The sequence below is a fragment of the Lutra lutra genome, chromosome 17 (genome assembly GCF_902655055.1).
Source record: "Lutra lutra chromosome 17, mLutLut1.2, whole genome shotgun sequence".
NCBI lineage: Eukaryota > Metazoa > Chordata > Mammalia > Carnivora > Mustelidae > Lutra > Lutra lutra.
Window position 1 is genome coordinate 43,066,434 of NC_062294.1, and position 16,640 is coordinate 43,083,073.

The window sequence follows — 16,640 nt, forward strand, 5'->3', positions numbered from 1 at the left end:
GCCGGGCGGCGGACTCGCGAGCCGGCGATCCAGGGAAGAGGCGGCAGCCATCCAGGGCGGGCCGGGTTAAAAAAAAAAAGTCGCGGCGGCGGCGGCCGCTGCTCAGGGAAGGAGGCCCGAGGGCCGCGTGCAGCGGGCGGGGGGCGGCTGCGCCGCGTCCCGGAGCCGAGAGCCGCCGGGAGCCGGCGGGCGGGCAGGCGGAGGCGGCGGCGGCGGCTGCAGGAGCAGCAGCGGCGGCGGCGGCGGCGGCGGCATCTCCTCCTCACATGACCCCACTGTTTGTCCCCGTGATCAGCGCGAGCGGCTCCCGTGTCTCCTCCGTCCCCTCCTGCCGCGCGGCGTGAGCGCCGGGCTCGGGGGCCCCCCCCGGCCGCCCGCCCCCTCCCCTCCCTCCCCTCCCCTCCCCTCCCCCCCGGGCCCCGCGCCCCCCCCGCCCCCACCCCCCCCATGGACATGCTGGACCCGGGTCTGGATCCCGCTGCCTCGGCCACTGCTGCTGCCGCCGCCAGGTAAGAGTGCCCGACTGGTCCGTGCCCCCGCGCGCCTGGCCCGGGCCCTTCGGCCTGGCGCCGGGGCCGCCATGATCCCGAGCGGCCGCTGGGCCCAGCTCAAAATGGAGGCTGCGAGGGAGGGGGGACCCGCGCTAATAACCTCGGCCCCGGGTCCTAGCGGTGTCCTAGCTCCAGACAGGGCCGGACGAGACGGGGGCCGTGCACCTGGGCAAAGGGGCGGGGGCGCGGGCGGCCCTGACCCCCTCTTCTTCCCGTGCTCCCCGCAGTCACGACAAGGGACCCGAGGCAGAGGAGGGCGTCGAGCTGCAGGAAGGTGAGTGCTCGCGGGTCTCACCGGGGCCGCGGCCTGCGCCCGGGGAGGGGACTGGGGGCGCCTTGGCCGCGTGACCACTGACCATGCCCCCCCTTCGACCGCAGGCGGGGACGGCCCTGGGGCGGAGGAGCAGACTGCGGTGGCCATCGCCAGCGTCCAGCAGGCGGCGTTTGGCGACCACAACATCCAGTACCAGTTCCGCACAGAGAATAATGGAGGACAGGTGAAGCTGCGGGCCCGAAGCCCGCGGGCAAGCGGAGGGTTGAGCCGAGGGTCCGACCGGCGAGCTGGGAGGGGCTCAGACCTGGCTGCGGCCGGGACCCCAGAGCCGATCTCGCTGCTCTGCCGCCCCCTGCAGGTGACGTACCGCGTAGTCCAGGTGACTGATGGTCAGCTGGATGGCCAGGGAGACACGGCTGGCGCCGTCAGCGTCGTGTCTACGGCTGCCTTTGCGGGGGGGCAGCAGGCTGTGACCCAGGTGGGTGTGGATGGGGCATCCCAGCGTCCTGGCCCCACTGCTGCCTCTGTGCCCCCAGGTCCCGCAGCGCCCTTCCCACTGGTAGGTGCCCACAAGCCCTGGGGGGATGGAGAGGGGACACTGACGCTGTTCTTGGGAATCCCCAGAGGGTGGGGCAGGTGGCACACTGATGCTACCTTTAGACCATCCGGCGGGGTGGGTCAGAGCCCAGTTCTTCAAGGTGAAACTTGGGTCAAGAGCTTTGAAATACACTCTCACGTCTAGGAGACTTCCCTGTTACCATCATCCCCATTTTAAGGAAAGAAAAAATGTATCATGCTGTCAAATGATTGCTGGGCCTGTGCTCAGTTCCCGGGCTAGGAGACAAGGCAGAGTGGCACACACAGAGGGGTTTCCCATGGTCCTGAGGGCGTGGGGAACGTCCAACATGGCAAGAAGGGGATGGGTTGGTGAACAAAGATGGCTAAGGGTGGCCTCTGTGTCCTCCTACTCCCCAGGCCGTAATCCAAAATCCCTTCAGCAATGGCGGCAGCCCGGCAGCTGAGGCTGTCAGTGGGGAGGCCCGGTTTGCCTATTTCCCAGCATCCAGTGTGGGAGATACTACAGCTGTGTCGGTACAGACCACAGACCAGAGCTTGCAGGCCGGAGGTAAAGGAAGGGCCAGGGCGGAAGGCAGGGGAGGCAGCAGGCTAGCAGGGAGGGAAGCCCCCTCCCCCAGCTGTTTCTAACTGCTCCTCCCCTCCAGTTTTCGCACTAACCCCCGCTTTCCCTGCAGGCCAGTTCTATGTCATGATGACACCACAAGACGTGCTTCAGACAGGAACGCAGAGGACGATTGCACCCCGGACACACCCCTACTCCCCGTACGTGCAGGGGATCCCAGGAGCAGCTGGTGTGAGGGGGCCAAAGGAAGGGAAGGTTTTCTGGAATGGGAGCCAGACAGTTGTGCACACAATAATCAGTCAGTATATTTTCTAATTTCTTTTTGCTTCTTGAGTGTAAGTAAGGGAATTAGCATTTTTCCTCTTTTTGCACTGAAGTTTACTTTGCAGGGATAATTTTTAAGTCTGACTCCTTAATAGATGGGTAGACAAATGGGACCTGAAAGAACCTGTGCCTATCTTTTTCCTCTTCTAGGAAAATTGATGGAACCAGAACACCACGAGATGAAAGGAGGAGGGCCCAGCACAACGAAGGTACAGTCCGAGTGGAGTTTCTGGGCCCCACAGGCACCACCAGGCCTGGTCCTTTGTGTCATAGATCGCCAGCACGCCATGAGTGCTTAAGACATGTTTGGTGAATGCTGGAAATGTAGAAACAGGTAGAAGTTCGTTGTCAGGAACAGATAAGCAGGAGGTGTGAACTGGAGGTTGTTTTCTCATGCTGGCTAGTGACCTTGAACTCACTGTCAGCGTCTTAGGGATTTTCTGCCTCTCTTGAAAAGTTGGTTTGCTTTGGTTTTCCTAGGACTGCCTTCCTATGTGGCAGCTGTCATGCTCTTGTCTGTCAGGTTCCCCTGTTCCCCTGCCCACCTAACTTCTAGAAGCCACTCTGGTCTGCTGGGGAGCACGTCAGAGATTGCAGCTCCCAGAAGCTGTGCCCCTGGCTGGCCAAGGCTGGTGCGTCAAGTCCTTCCATTAAACACTGGATCCCACCTTGAAGTCATTTTGGTTCTTAATACTGTCCCTTCGTCCTCTGCTGTGTTCCCTCCTCCCTGTCATGGTAGCATGCATGTCCAGGGGAGCACTATGCCTAGACAGTCATCCCTCTGGGAGTGTTCCCTGAAGTTGGAATGGAGGCTGGGCGGCATGCACCCTGGGCCGGTCTGGAGCCTGGTCTGTGGTATCAAGGAGGCTAGTGACTTTCACAGAGAGTTGGCCTTTGGGGGAACCTGTCAGGCAGAGGAGAACACTGGCTGGAGGGAAGGCAGAATGGGATGAGGCTGCTTCGGGGAGTGCTGATTTGGTCGAGACAGAGGTTGTGAAGTGCTTGGGGGTGGGGGACCGAGGAGGACTAAGGCAAGCGTTAAATGTCAGGGTGTGGCCTTGAGAGTCCTGAAGGTGTCCAGCTTGCTGGGCTTGGCCTCTAATACATCTGCACCCCATATCTGCCTGGCTTTTAGGCCCTCGGGTCCTGGGGGTAATAGAACAAATGAGGTCTTGGCTCTCACAGTGTTCCTCCTGGTGAGAGAGACAGATTACACAAGGCTGTGGTGTGATGTGAGGTCACACAGGTCCCGAGGAGGAGATAAGGCCCCACGAGAAGCTGGGGAGTGATAGCGGCAGGGCGCTCTGTGGGCCTCTCTGAGACGTGACGTTGGAGCAGACGCCTGAATGGGCCAACCAGGTCCCTGAGGAAGAGTCCCAGGCAGAGGGATGAGCAAGTGCAGACCCCCAGGCCCAAGCCAGAGTAGACTGGGTGTGTTTGAAGAAGAGCAGAATTCAGAGAAGGAAGGAGGAAGTTGGTGGCGCTGTGGGAGGGCTGGCCAGGTCACGCGGGGCCTTGTAAGAACAGCATCCCTACTCTAGGGTTTTTATTCTAGTCGGAGGGGAAGCCAGCAGAGGGGTCTGTGTACGGAGGTGACAGGACAACAGAGGCTGGGACATCAGAGGAGGTGACTGTAGCTGTCAGCCTGAGACAGGACAGGGCATGAAGTAGGGGAGTGCCTGGGGCAGAAGATTCCAAGGCTGGAGAATCAAGGTTTCTTGGTGGCGTCAGGTTGGTTGGAAGAGAAGCGGGGAGGGTCCAAGCTTGGTTTTGGGGTGCGGTGTGTTTGAGGGGCCTCCAGTAGGCTACCCACGCAGTCCCGGCCCGGCTGCTTCTGTGTGACGTCGGGCTGCTTCTCAGTCCCTGCACCTGTTGAGTTGTGTGTGAAATGGCCTTGGCTCGACTTGTCCCGACGCTCATGGCCAGTTCTGCCGCTGCAGACACACAAGCCTGTGGCCGCGCAGTGGGCCACCTGGTAAGGCTGCGGCCTGTGACTCGGGGCCCCCCTCCACCCTGTTCTGCACACTCTGCCTCTCGCCTGCAAAGTCTTGAATCTTTCTCATCCTGCAAAAAGCAGTCAGCAGTCTTTCTCATAACCTTGTCCTTCCACTCCTGTTGCATCCCATTTTCTTGTCTCCCAACCTGGCACATGTCTTTGATCCATCCTCTGCCCACTCTCCCTGGACCCTGGGCCATCTGGCTCATTCCTCTACCAAAAGAGGTCCGTCTGAGGTCACCCATGACGACCTCATTGCCAAATCCACTGGCTTCCTTTCCTGTCTGTGCTCCAAGACTCTGACCCTGCCTGTTCCTTTCGGGAATGTTCCTCGCCGCTCTGTGCACTCTCATTTTCCTGCACTCTGCTTTTCCCTCCCAGTCTGCTTAGAGCAGAGCTTTCTAGTAGCTCCAGGACGCTTGTTAACAGTCACGATCTCCAGGGCTGTTCTCTCAAGGTTTAGAACGAGTAAGTCACAGGAAGGCCCAGGAGCTCAGATTTGAACAAGTTATCCACGTGATTCTTCCCATTGGGCAAGGCTGGAAACTGCTTTGACTGTTGGTATCCCTAAAGGTCTGGCCTGTCTCCTGTTGGCCTCAGGAGAGTTGAAGCCTTCGGGATGGGGCTTCATCCCGGGGATGGTCAGCGTCCCCCAAACCTGTCCCCAGTTGTAGGCATTCATCATTGCTCCAGAAAAGAGTGATTCGAACAAGGGGAGTCCTCCCAGGGCTCCCCGTCGCCCTGGCCCCGGCTGTGTGCAAAGCTGTTTCTACTCCATTCTTCTCTCCTGAACTCCAGAGCCATAATTTGAACCACCCCTTCAAAATCTTCATATCTGGGTGTCTTTGAGACACCTCATAACTCCGCTTGTCCAAAACAAAGTCCATCCCACCACCCCTACCCCCAAAGGCTCCATGCAACATTTCCTTTCCCAGAGGGAAAAGGCACCCCTGTTAGAATTACCCAAGCCAGCACCAAAAGTCAGGGCCACCCTCCACTCTGCCTGGGCTCCTTCCCCCACGTCTACAAATCCCAAGATTCTGTGCTGAAGTAGACCTCAAATCGGCTTCTCTTTTTCCTTTTCCCCCTCTTTGCCACTGTTTTTTGGGACCGTCGGAGTCCATCTCCAAGCCCTGTGGGGAACTGGAGCCTGTGGGGCCAGCCCATTGCAGCCAGGTCAGAATTTGGGCCCACTGTCACCGGGGACCTCTGAGGAGCCAGAAGTCCAGATCTTTATGTGAAATCTGATTTTCAAATGCCGTGTGGGATTGCTTTTTCTATTTCATTAGTTTCTCCTCTCAATGTTGCTAATTCGTTCCATCTACTTACTTTGGGCTTAATTAGCTTGGAGTTTTTTCCCTAGCCTTTCAAGATGATTTAAACCTTTCTTTTTTCCCAACACAAGCCTTTCTAGTTGCAAATTTCACTCCAGTGCTGCTTCAGCCGAATCCCTTCGGATATATTGGTTTTCATTATCATTCAGTTTAAAATACTTTCCAATTTTCCTAATGATTTCTTCTTTGACCCCTGGGTTATTTAGAAGTACATTGCTTAATTTCGGAACGTCTGTGGCTTTTCGGGATATTTTCTCGTCACTGATTTTTAATTTAGTTCTGTTTTGATCGGAAACACACTCCTAGTATATAATGTCAGTCCTTTGAGATTTGTTAAGACTCATTTTATGGCCCTGAATATGGTCTGTGTTGTGAAAGCTTCCATGTGTGCTTGGAGAGAATGTGTGTCTCTACCACAGTGTGGAGTGTTCCCTCGGGGTCGGCCAGCTCAAGTTGGTTGACACTCATCAGATTTTCTTTCTTTCTTTTTTTTTTTTTTTTAAAGATTTTATTTATTTGACGGAGAGAGAGAGAGAGAGATGACAAGTTGGCAGAGAGGCAGGCAGAGAGAGAGGGGGAACCAGGCTCCCTGCTGAGCAGAAAGCCCGATGTGGGGCTCGATCCCAGGACCCCGGCATCATGACCTGAGCTGAAGGCAGAGGCTTAACCCACTGAGCCACCCAGGCGCCCCATTTGTCAGGTTTTCTTTCCTGACTTTTTTGTCTGCTTGTTCTCTCCGTTACTGAGAGAGGAACATTACGTCTCTAAGCATGTCTCTGAGTTTGTCCGTTTCTCCCCTCTCCTGGAAGATTTCATTTCTGGCTAGTTTTCAGTATCCTATGGGTGTAACTGAAGCTTGTCTCTGGAATAGACGTGGCCTTGGTCTTGATGGGTCATCTTATTTCAAATGTGCCAGGATGGTCTTCCCTAGCCACAGGCCTGCCCACCGCACTACCTGCTCGGTGAAAGGGCCTGGGCCCATCAGCAGGGCATTTGAGGCCTTTACAACCTGGCCTCTCCCACCCCCAGCTGCCCCCCCCAGAGTATATCCAGACATTTCTGCATGTTCCACGCCTGTCTGCCTGATGCCCCTCCCTTCAGAACCAGCCCACATGTTCCCTCTCCAAGTCTTTCTCTGAAGGCCCACCACGCCCCAGCGCCATGCAGAAAGCATTGGCTCACCCTGGCATGCCCCCAGGCATGTGGTGCAACCTTCAGTCTTAACACGCCAGCGGTATCCGTGTCCCCTGTTCACGCGCATCGCATGGGGTGCCGCGAGCACCAGTGGGGTGGAGCCAGAGTCCGCCGCAGACTCCGGGCTTGCAGGGTGCCCCCCTGCACACAGTCGGGCAGGCAGAAAGGTTTTTTGGTTTTGGGGTTTTTGGTTTTTGTTTGGTTTTTTTGTTTTTTTTTTTTTTAATTTTACTTATTTGGGGGTGCAGAGGGAGAGAATCTCAAACAGACTCCCTGCTGAGTACAAGCGCAACCTGGGGCTCAATCCCACAACCCTTTGATATTGTGACCTGAGCCGAAGCCATGAGTCAGATGCTGAGCTTCCCAGGCGCCCCGGGCAGGCAGTAAGTTTAAAGTGAATGCAAACTGGAGAAGATGTGCCTGCCCCCCACCCCCACACCCCTGCCCTCTGCTGGCTGGAAGGGAGGAATCCAAGGTAGGAAGCCTGGTGCCCGGGCTTGAGAATGCCAGACTGCATGAGGGGAGAGCAGGAAGCCGAGAGGCCGACCGCTATTGCGTTCCTCTGCTGAACCCTGGACATAGAGCGCACTGCTCTATTCGGGGATGGGGTGGCCAGCGCCGCCAGGCCCGGGCAGACTCTCAGTTCCACTGAGGTATTTAGCCACAGAGTTCGCAGGCTATAGGACGTGGCCATCCTCCGTGGGGAGCTGCAACTCTCCCCAGCAGTGATGGGCCCCGGGCATTGCATACTCACCCCAGGGTGACCGGTGGCTGAAGTGGAGTCCTGGAGAGCACGGGAGGAAGAGGGACCAGGGAGGAGGAGAGTCCCTCCCTGGAGGAGGGTGTCATAATCCAAGCCGGAGCAGGGGGTACCTGGACTTGGGAGGGGACTTGAGATGGGCAGGCAGAGCCAAGTGCCAGCAGCCAGCATGGGATTAGCCGATGAGCAGCCAGGCATGTTTTGTGAGAACAGCGGGGTCAACAGCAGGGACCAGCCTCAGAGCCCATGAGGAGTGAGGGGTGTGATTCTGGCCCACCCTTCTTTTTCACTCTTGCCCAGACCCCTTCTGGCAACCCCCACCAGCACTGCCCAGCCCCGAGAAGATACCCCTTTGCCCCGCTTTGCACATCCCACCTATAGGCGGCATCTGTCTGTGAGCTGTCCTGGCAGGAGGGAGGAGGAGGGCGTGTGATGGTTGGGGAAGGTGTCTGGGCCCTCTTGGGCGTGTCCACACCAGCGCCTAGGGTTGCGCTTGGAAGGTGAGGAAGATTCTAGCCCAGCTTTGCTTCTGTGGGCCCTGAACCCTGGTGTGAGGCGCCAGTGAGGGCAGACCCCGAGCAGCTGTCTCGTAAGGCTGTCACATGAGCCCGATGAGAAGCCGGAGGGAAGGCACGTGCCCCATTTGAATGGGGTACCTGCCACTCAGGTCAGCTGACGGAGTTTGGGTGAGATTGCTGAGTGTTAGAGAATTAAATCACAAGTCTGGATTTTTCAGAAGTCGTCTTCCATTGGCCTGTCAGCTCTGGCCTTCAAGGTAGAATTCACATTGTTTTTGGGGGACTCAGTGCCTGGTGGGGCCAGGCCCCCGAGAGCCACAAGTGCCAGCCTGGGCAGCCTGGGACTCACTGCCCGGGCTCTGGAGAGGGATTTTAGCTAGGGGAGAGACATGGTCAGACTGTGATTTTTTTTTTTTTTTTTTTTTTTTGTCAGAGAGAGAGGGAGAGAGAGCGAGCACAGGCAGACAGAATGGCAGGCAGAGGCAGAGGGAGAAGCAGGCTCCCCGCCAAGCAAGGAGCCTGATGTGGGACTCGATCCCAGGACGCTGGGATCATGACCTGAGCCGAAGGCAGCCGCTTAACCAACTGAGCCACCCAGGCGTCCCTGTGATTTTAAAGATAAAGGAAAAACAACCTTGGGGAGCCCAAAGGAAGGCCTGAGCACTGAAAAATGGAAGGCAGCGGCTGTGGGGGGAGCAGATGGAGGCGCCGGGGTCCTGTGGAAAGGGGCGCTGGCTCATTCCCGCCTCCCAAGAACACAAGCCACAACTCCCCATTTTTCAGAAGATGCCAATTACAACATGAAATTTAATTTCACGTAACATTAATTTAAAATGTTGGCTCCGATTTTTAAAATATGCCAGGCTGGTCAACAAAATGAACCTGCCGTCCCCAGCTGTTGATTCTGCCCTAAAGGTGTGTGCGTGGCCCTTGAGGCCAGATCTTGTTCCTCTCGAGAAGCAGCGGGACGTGGGGCGCAGGTGCCTGCGTCTGGGCGCTGCTGGGCTGCCCCCGTCCACGATGGTGGGAGAGTGCCTGGCACGCAGGAAGGTTCGGGGAGCACTGCCGCCGACGCTCCTCTTACCTCTTGCAGTGGAGCGGAGGCGGAGGGACAAGATCAACAACTGGATCGTCCAACTTTCCAAAATCATTCCAGACTGTAACGCAGACAACAGCAAGACGGGAGCGGTAGGTGCCCCCCCGCTCCCACCCTGGCCCTTCAGACCCCCATCCAGCCTGGGCCGGGGCCCTGCCCCTTCGAGAACGTCAGCCTGGCCTGGCCCCTGGGCTTGGGCAGGCACCATCCAGGGCCAGCTGGCGGGTGGCGCTCACTGGCGCCCTTGCCTACCCCCCAGAGTAAAGGAGGGATCCTGTCAAAGGCCTGCGACTACATCCGGGAGCTGCGCCAGACCAACCAGCGCATGCAGGAGACCTTTAAGGAGGCCGAGCGGCTGCAGATGGACAATGAGCTCCTGAGGCAGCAGGTGAGGGGCGCGATGGGTGGGGCCGGGACAGAGCCAGCCCAGGTGTGGGGAGCCAGCCCCTGGCTCCTCGTCCCCTGGCGGGTCCCCCTGTCGTGTTATGTGTGCCAGATCGAGGAGCTGAAGAATGAGAACGCCGTGCTCCGTGCCCAGCTGCAGCAGCACAACCTGGAGATGGTGGGCGAGAGCGCGCGGCAGTGACGCCCACCCCACTGCGCGGCGGGGGACCCTCCGGCCGCTGCCGCCCCTTTCCCAGCCCTTAGCACAGAGAGGGACAGACGCCCCTCCCCCAGCTGCGTTTTTTTATAGTAGATTTTTAACAAAACGGGGAGAAATAATGCATTTCTGTGGATAAGCACCCACTGCTCTCCTCAACTTGGGAAACGATATCCTCCCTCCCCCTTCTGTCTGTCTCCCTTCTCCGGCCCCCATGAAGCCCCAGCACTTCTAGTGGTCTTGCCTGGAGGCACGAGGGAAGAGGACAGAGACCCTGCCATATCCCGCTGCCTCCTTGATCTCTAGAGGTACTGAGACAGGGTGCTTTAGGGAAGGAGGGGAGTCTTTAGGGGGCCATCCCCGGGGCCTGGACCTACGCAGGGAGGCCATGTCCCACCCCACCTCTTGTTTCTGGATCCCTGCTCCCCTTTGAGTGTGTGTGTGTTTTAATTTTCTTTATGGAAAAGTGGACAAAAAAAAAATAGAGAGAGAGAGAGGTATTTAACTGCAATAAACTGGCCCCATGTGGCCCCGCCTTGTCTGTCTGTGTCTCTGTCCATCTTGGGTGTGGGGAGGGAGCCCACCGTCCAGGCAGAGCTCTGCGAGGGCAACTCTGGAAGCATGGCCTCGGTGTGTGTGGCTGTGGACCCCGGTCTGTCGGTGGGTCAGATGGGTGGAGAAATTAAGGACTATCCCCTTTGAGGCTCCAGGTGCGCATATGTGGTGTGGGGGCATGGGGCACTAGGGTCAAGGACGTGTCTCATGTTTTCGGAGGAGAGGCTGGGGTCTCTCCTGTCATCTGTTACTAAAAACAGCACTGGCTTCTGACCCTGCCCTTAAGGGTTGAAGCCCTCCCCTCTGTACCAGCCAATGGTGGAGCCTGGCCTTGAGCCCCCCACCCCCAGGAAGGGCAGATGGCCAGGAAGCTGGGCTTGGCCCGGCAGCCTGTCGCCTCATCCCGTGGCTCTGGCGCCTGCACTGTGACCCCTGCCCCGGCTAGTGATGAAACCTGGCCTCAGCTGCGATGCTGTGCTCCCTGGGGCTGCTGGGGGATGCCGCTGCGTCTCCCCAGGGCTGAGTGTGCAGCGAGGCCCCGTGCAACCCCCAGGACGGAGGCCGGTCCTCCTGCTCACCTGGCCCACCTCTCCACCTGCTCCTCATCCCAGATGCTCCCAACTGGTCTGGCCCCTGACGGGCCCTGTCTCCCTTTACCCCTCTGACTGAGGCCGTTAGAGCGAAGATGTTTGGCGCAGGGGGCGGCCTGCACTTCCCAGACCCCACTCCCCCCACTTCTGTGGTTTCAAGTGTGCCTTGGCAAGCAGGTCAGGGCTGGGAGGAGTGTTCGTTCCTTGGCAGCATCGCCCACAGGCCCTTAGGCTGGAGCTGACCCTGCCTGGGTGGTCCCCAAGTGAGTCAGGGAGGCCGCGGGCCAGAGGCCTGTCTTTGGAATCAGGGCTGTGGTTCCCTGGACTACATGCACCCAGAGACAGCTCAGAGTTTGTGGGAGTGAGGTTCCCAGGTCAGGTCACCTGCCTCATCTCTCCATCGGTGACATGCTGGAGAACCAGCTTTCAAGAAAAAAGGCCCAGGTTTATAGAGTCAGCCAATGTCTAGGGTTGAAATACTCCCACCACTGCTGGATTCCCAGCGCCAGGGCGGGCCCAGTCTAGCACGCTCCCCTGTGCCCTCCTGTGCTTGAGGGGAGACAGGAGAGCCAAATGGTGAGAACACAGGCCCCTGAGTCAGCCAGCTCAGGCTGGAACCCTAGCTCTAGCCTAGCTCTAACCCTAGCCCTGGCCTCCGACCAGGAGAGCTTGAGCAGTGCCCCAGTCTCTTCCTGCAGCTCCTAGAAAGCGAAGATGACCGGGTGGGCGCTGTGCTAAGAGGGAGCAGGGTCTGGGCAGCCAGGCCTCGGGGGATTAGCGGCAAAGGAGGCAGCGGGGGTCCCTGAATGCAGAGCAGAGCCCAGCACAGGGCTGGCAGGAGCTGCATGGAGGACAGGTGCCTCGGACGTGGGTCAGTACATCTGGCATAAAAGAGGCGGCGTCCAGTGTTAGCAACTAACGAATACTTCCGGCTCCTATAGGCAGAAGTTCCAAAAGAAATTCTGATACTCAGAAAATCACCCGCACGCTGGGGGCTTGTGCCGACATAAACTCGTGCGTCTGGCTGCCCAGTGTTTCCTCCTGGGATCTGCGCCCTGTGAGAGGGGAGCCTGAAGCAGTAGGAATTACACTGGGCACCCCCAGGGTGGCCTGTAAGTGACGGCCAGCCTCCCAGGGGATGAGGACATCGAGAAAGGGTGGGGAATAGGAGGTCACTTCACTCCTGCTCATCGACCTGTTCAACTTCTGGGTCAAAGGGGGAAATTCTTTTTCTGAGGTCAACCGGGTGATGCCCTGTCAGGGAAAGTGTTTCCTCGGTGGCCCGTCTGCCCCACCCCCAGACACACCTCTGCTAAGGGTGACATAACACTGTTCCCTGTCGCTCTGTTCCCGCTTATCTCCCGTCTTGTCGGCGCCACCACCTTCTTGGAAATGAGTTAGGACAAAAGGGGCGGGGGGGGGGGCTTACCACCCCCGCCTCCTCCAGAAGCACCCATAAAAGCCACTGAAACGGGGGACCAGACACCACAGCCGGTCCTGAACCTAACAGCAGGACAGCCGAACAGCCAGACAGACGGCACGATGGTACTGAGCCCGCGGATCCAGGCTGCCGGCCTCCTGTTCCTCCTCCTGGCCAGTCTGGCCAGTGGCTCGGTTCTTCCGCACCAGGTGAGTCTGCAGGGCCTGGGTCCAGCTCAGCAACCGAGACCACTGGAGAGCCAGGCCCTTGGGGCGGGCAGTGCTGAGGGCAGCTGGAGACCACGGCAGGGCAAGGGGGGACGGGGAGCTGCCCAAAGTACAGAGCGGGGGTCCTGAGTATCAGGGACTGGAGGCCCCAGATTAATTCCACAGCGGGCGGCGTGCCTGCTCCTTGCTAAGCCCAATTCTGGACAGTGGGGAGTGCCCCGCGAACAAGGTAGAGTTTTCGTCTTGCGGAGCTTACATCCCAGTCAGGGAATTAGTCCCTGAACCATTAAAACATAAATGAGATCATTGTGTCTTGGTAAATGCTCTCCACGGATAACAGAAAATGATGATGATACTAGAGGGACCAGGAGGGGTCAGGGGAGGACTTCAGACGGGATGAAGGGCTGGCGGCGAAGCGGGAGTATTTGGTGAGAAAAAGAAATTTGACCTAGGACTGGGAAGAAAAGAGAAAGGGACAGCAAGCAAAGGCCTGGGAGAGGGCAAGTGTGGTGAACATCCCCAAGGATCAGAAGGTGTCCTGAGTGAAGGGGACGGTACTTGGAGAGGAGATGGAGGAGGGGACGTGCCGAGTCTTGTGGACAACCGTGGAAATACTGACTTTGCTCCACGTGCAAGGGGAGCCCCCCAGGCTTTTAAGCCAACTGATAAGGCACGGGGAACCCATGTATGGGGCAAGACCCAGGAAGCCTTGTTCCAGGTGGGGATGGCAGCAAGCCAGGGAGGGCAACGTTCCCAAGGAGAGTAGCTGTGGAGAGAGGAGACAGATCTGGGGCGTCTATGGGAAGAGCTGTGTGAGCAAGGGGGAGAAAAGGCCGGACGGCGGGGCAGCTCCTAGGATACCCACAGAGCCCCAGGACACTGACCCTCGGGGAGGAGCTGGTGTGTAGGGACAAGTCTGAGAGTTCCGCTGGGCCCTGGCCATCCTCACCACCCCTTCTGCTCCCACAGACAAGACAGCTTACAGCCCTGCAAGCCCAGGACACAGCCGAAGCCGAGCCTGGCTTGACGGTAAGCGCACCTGCAGCGCCCCTTCCAGGCCTCCCCAGCCCTTGCCTGGGCCCCAGGTCTGCTCACTCTCCCTTCTTCCCCATAGCCCACGCTCCTGAGGCTGAGACGAGACTCCCACTTCCCCATCTGCCTGTTCTGCTGCAACTGCTGTAAGCGATCAAAGTGTGGGTTTTGCTGCAAGACATAGAGCCTCCCCAGCCTGCCCCCCTATCCTCCCCGACCCTCGTATTTATCTGCCTTGCCCTCCAACCCTCTGTGACCAGACTTGGAATAAAATGGTTCTGTCTGTTGTTTTCCACACTAGAGTGTCTGTTGTCTTTTCTTCCTGCCTGAGGCCTATGCCAGAGGCTTCTTCTGGCCCCTGTCTGGTCCAGGTGTGCGGGGTTGGTGGGTACCGGGGTCAGCACTGAGGTTTGGCGAAGGAGATCTGTTTCCTGCGCTTCCCTTCCTTCCCCTCTTCAGAAGACCTAAAACCGATGTCGCAACAGCAGGGGCTAGAAGTTAAACCAGGTGTCCTCTCCCTAAAGCCTTCTTAAAACAAGGGTGGCAAATTCAGTGTCCTCACAAGGGTTCTCAAAGTAAGGTCCAGGGAACCCCCAGCAGGGCTCCACCAGGTGGAAACCACTAGAATGTCATGTGCCTTTCTCACTCCTGTCGCAGGTCAACAGGCTCTGTGACGTGGGATCCACCTCATCCCTCTGACAGGAACAGGCTATGTGCCCGTGTGCCTTGTACTTTCCCAATATCCTGCTCTCCATTTCTAAGAGTTTCTAAGACGTGGAGCAGCTAGAAATAGAACCCACGTAAACAAAATTTCTGGGGGGAGTCCTCGATAATTTTGCATAGTAGAAAGGGGTCCTGACACCAAAAAGTCTGAGAACCACTGGCTTTCCGGGCAGGCATAGTGACCGAATGAGGGTGCTGGCTGGGTTTCAGAGGACCACGGTAAGGGGCATCCGCTCAGTAAGGACATACCGCCCCGCGAGACACGCGGGAGAAGACTGCTCACCTCCCCAAGGGGTTAAGTTCCCTCCTGTTCTTCTTGAAACCATGTCCCTATCAATGTATCCCATTTCCCCACTTTTGACAGAAACAGAGACAATGCATTTCACTGTCTTCTTAGCGCCTAAGAAAACGTCAGCACTAGCAAGGTGATAAATGGCCTTGGCTATTTGGGCCCAGTGTGGAATATCAATGGGGAGGCCTGGGTTAGACCATGAGAGGGATCAGGAGACGGGCTTGTCACACCCAAAGAACTAGAAGAGTCTTCAGTGTTCAGCTCATTGGGCCATGTCGCTGCTCATGAGTTATGAGTTGAACTGTGTGTCCCCCACCCTCCCAAATTTAAATGTGGAGGCCCTAACACCCAGTACCTCCGACTGTGACCTGATTTAGAGGTAGGGTCTTTATAGAGATAGTCAAGTTAAAATGAGGTCAGTAGGTTGGGCCCTGATCCAAGAGGACTGCTGTCCTTGTAAAAAGCAGGGATTTGGACTCAGAGGCCTGTCTGCAGGGAGAAGACCATGTGAACATGAAGACCATCATCTAGAAGCTGAGCTGAGGAGCCTAGAACAGATCCTTCCACCAGCCCCAGCACTCAGAAGGACCAACCCTGCCAAACTCGATGTCAGATTGTGGCCTCCAGCACCGTGAGACCATAAATTCTGTTTTGTAAGCCACCCAGTCTGTGGTACCCTGTCACACCTGCCTGGTTTCAAAGGCTCGGCTGGATCGGAGCAGTGGCTCCCCCTTTGGCCAGGCACAGGGCCTCCAGTACCCCATCCTCCTGGGGCCTGGGGACCTGGGATTGCAGATTTCAGTGACAGTTGCCCCATACTGGCCAGTGTGTCCTGCCCCCAGGGACAGCCTACGGTTTACACCTAGAGAGGGGATGGACCCCCAAATTGTGCAGGCCCATGACTCCAAGTGGGTTGGCGTTGAGGTTGAAGGCTGTGACATAGGAGTACCCCAGGATCTCAGTGGCCTCCTCCAAAGCCCAGGCACCAGGGCCCTCTCTTCTCTAGGACCCAGGCGTTCAAGCCCCACCCCACTCTCAATGGGCCTTTGTCTCTGTCTGGGAAAGGCACGGGCAGAGTCTGACATCATGAAGCCTGAGGTGGGGGTGGCACTCCCCCTTCCCCTCCATCCAGCCTTCTCTGAATCCACACACTTGGGTCTGAGGGATTTCCCTGCCCCTCACCCTCCCCACCCCGGCCGGGTTCTCCCCTGGGAGAAAGGACCCCCCCAACTCCCCAAAAACCACTCTGGCCTAAAGGACAGAAGATACCCCAATGTGACTGAGCAGCTCATGGTCAAACCATTACTACACTTAATCACAGTACCATGGCTCCCTCCACCGCCCCCACACACGAGCACCTTGCAAAGGTCAAGACTAAGGGGAACAGTTGGGCTGGAGGGAGGGAGGATCACTGTAGAGTGGGGAATCTGTCAAGCATCGTGCTTCATAAGCCCCCCTGGGCACCAGGCACTGTTCTAGGGGACAGAGGGTAAAGCAGACAGACAGGCAGAAACCCAGCCCTCTGGGAGCTCCCATACTAGTGGGGAAGGAGGGCCTCTGGAGTGTGGTCGGCAAACGCACAGAGGGCTGTGGAAGGAGAGGGCAGTATTTGAACGGAGGGGCCTGGCATGGTAAGAGCGACAGGGCAGGCTCCAGAGGAAGTGGCATCTGGGCTGAGAGCCTAATCGATGTGCAGGGCTGTGGCCCGTGGCAGAGTGGGGTGCAGGATGGGGTGGGGAGGCCTGTCCAGGAGGAAGGAGCAAGTGCACAAGTTGCCAGTCAGAAGGTGCCGCTGGCTATTTGAGGAACAATGTGTGCGCCCACCCTGTGGTTATGAAGCTTAGCCTGCTGCCAGGGGCCATTCTACAAACAGGTTAGAAATTAGCCGGCGAAGCCCTTATCTTCTTGGAGATCATGTTCTCATGAGAGGAGACAATCAATGCATAAGGTCATTTCTGATGGCAAGAAGAGTCTGGAAAAGAGACCAGGATGCGGGCACCAAACGTGGTCCA

At 57.7% G+C, this 16,640-nt stretch overlaps 2 protein-coding genes across 3 annotated transcripts; both read left to right on the forward strand.

Annotated features, from left to right (window-relative positions):
- Positions 1–340: 340 nt before the first annotated feature.
- USF2 (upstream transcription factor 2, c-fos interacting) lies at positions 341–10,330 on the forward strand. 2 transcript variants are annotated; one of them, XM_047709595.1, is made up of 10 exons: positions 344–509; positions 779–825; positions 930–1,048; positions 1,184–1,384; positions 1,801–1,951; positions 2,079–2,166; positions 2,441–2,499; positions 9,186–9,280; positions 9,448–9,576; positions 9,685–10,330. In XM_047709595.1, the coding sequence occupies exons 1-10, from the start codon at positions 448–450 to the stop codon at positions 9,772–9,774; spliced, it is 1,041 nt and encodes a 346-aa protein (XP_047565551.1). In that variant the 5' UTR covers positions 344–447; the 3' UTR covers positions 9,775–10,330. The 2 variants fall into 2 exon arrangements, with proteins under 2 accessions (XP_047565552.1, XP_047565551.1); XM_047709596.1 differs by lacking the exon at positions 1,184–1,384 and having other exon boundaries at positions 341–509.
- A 1,918-nt stretch (positions 10,331–12,248) lies between these two features.
- HAMP (hepcidin antimicrobial peptide) lies at positions 12,249–13,910 on the forward strand. The gene is made up of 3 exons (XM_047709671.1): positions 12,249–12,563; positions 13,551–13,610; positions 13,696–13,910. Exons 1-3 carry the CDS (start codon positions 12,477–12,479, stop codon positions 13,795–13,797), a joined length of 249 nt encoding a protein of 82 aa, XP_047565627.1. The 5' UTR covers positions 12,249–12,476; the 3' UTR covers positions 13,798–13,910.
- Positions 13,911–16,640: the final 2,730 nt, after the last annotated feature.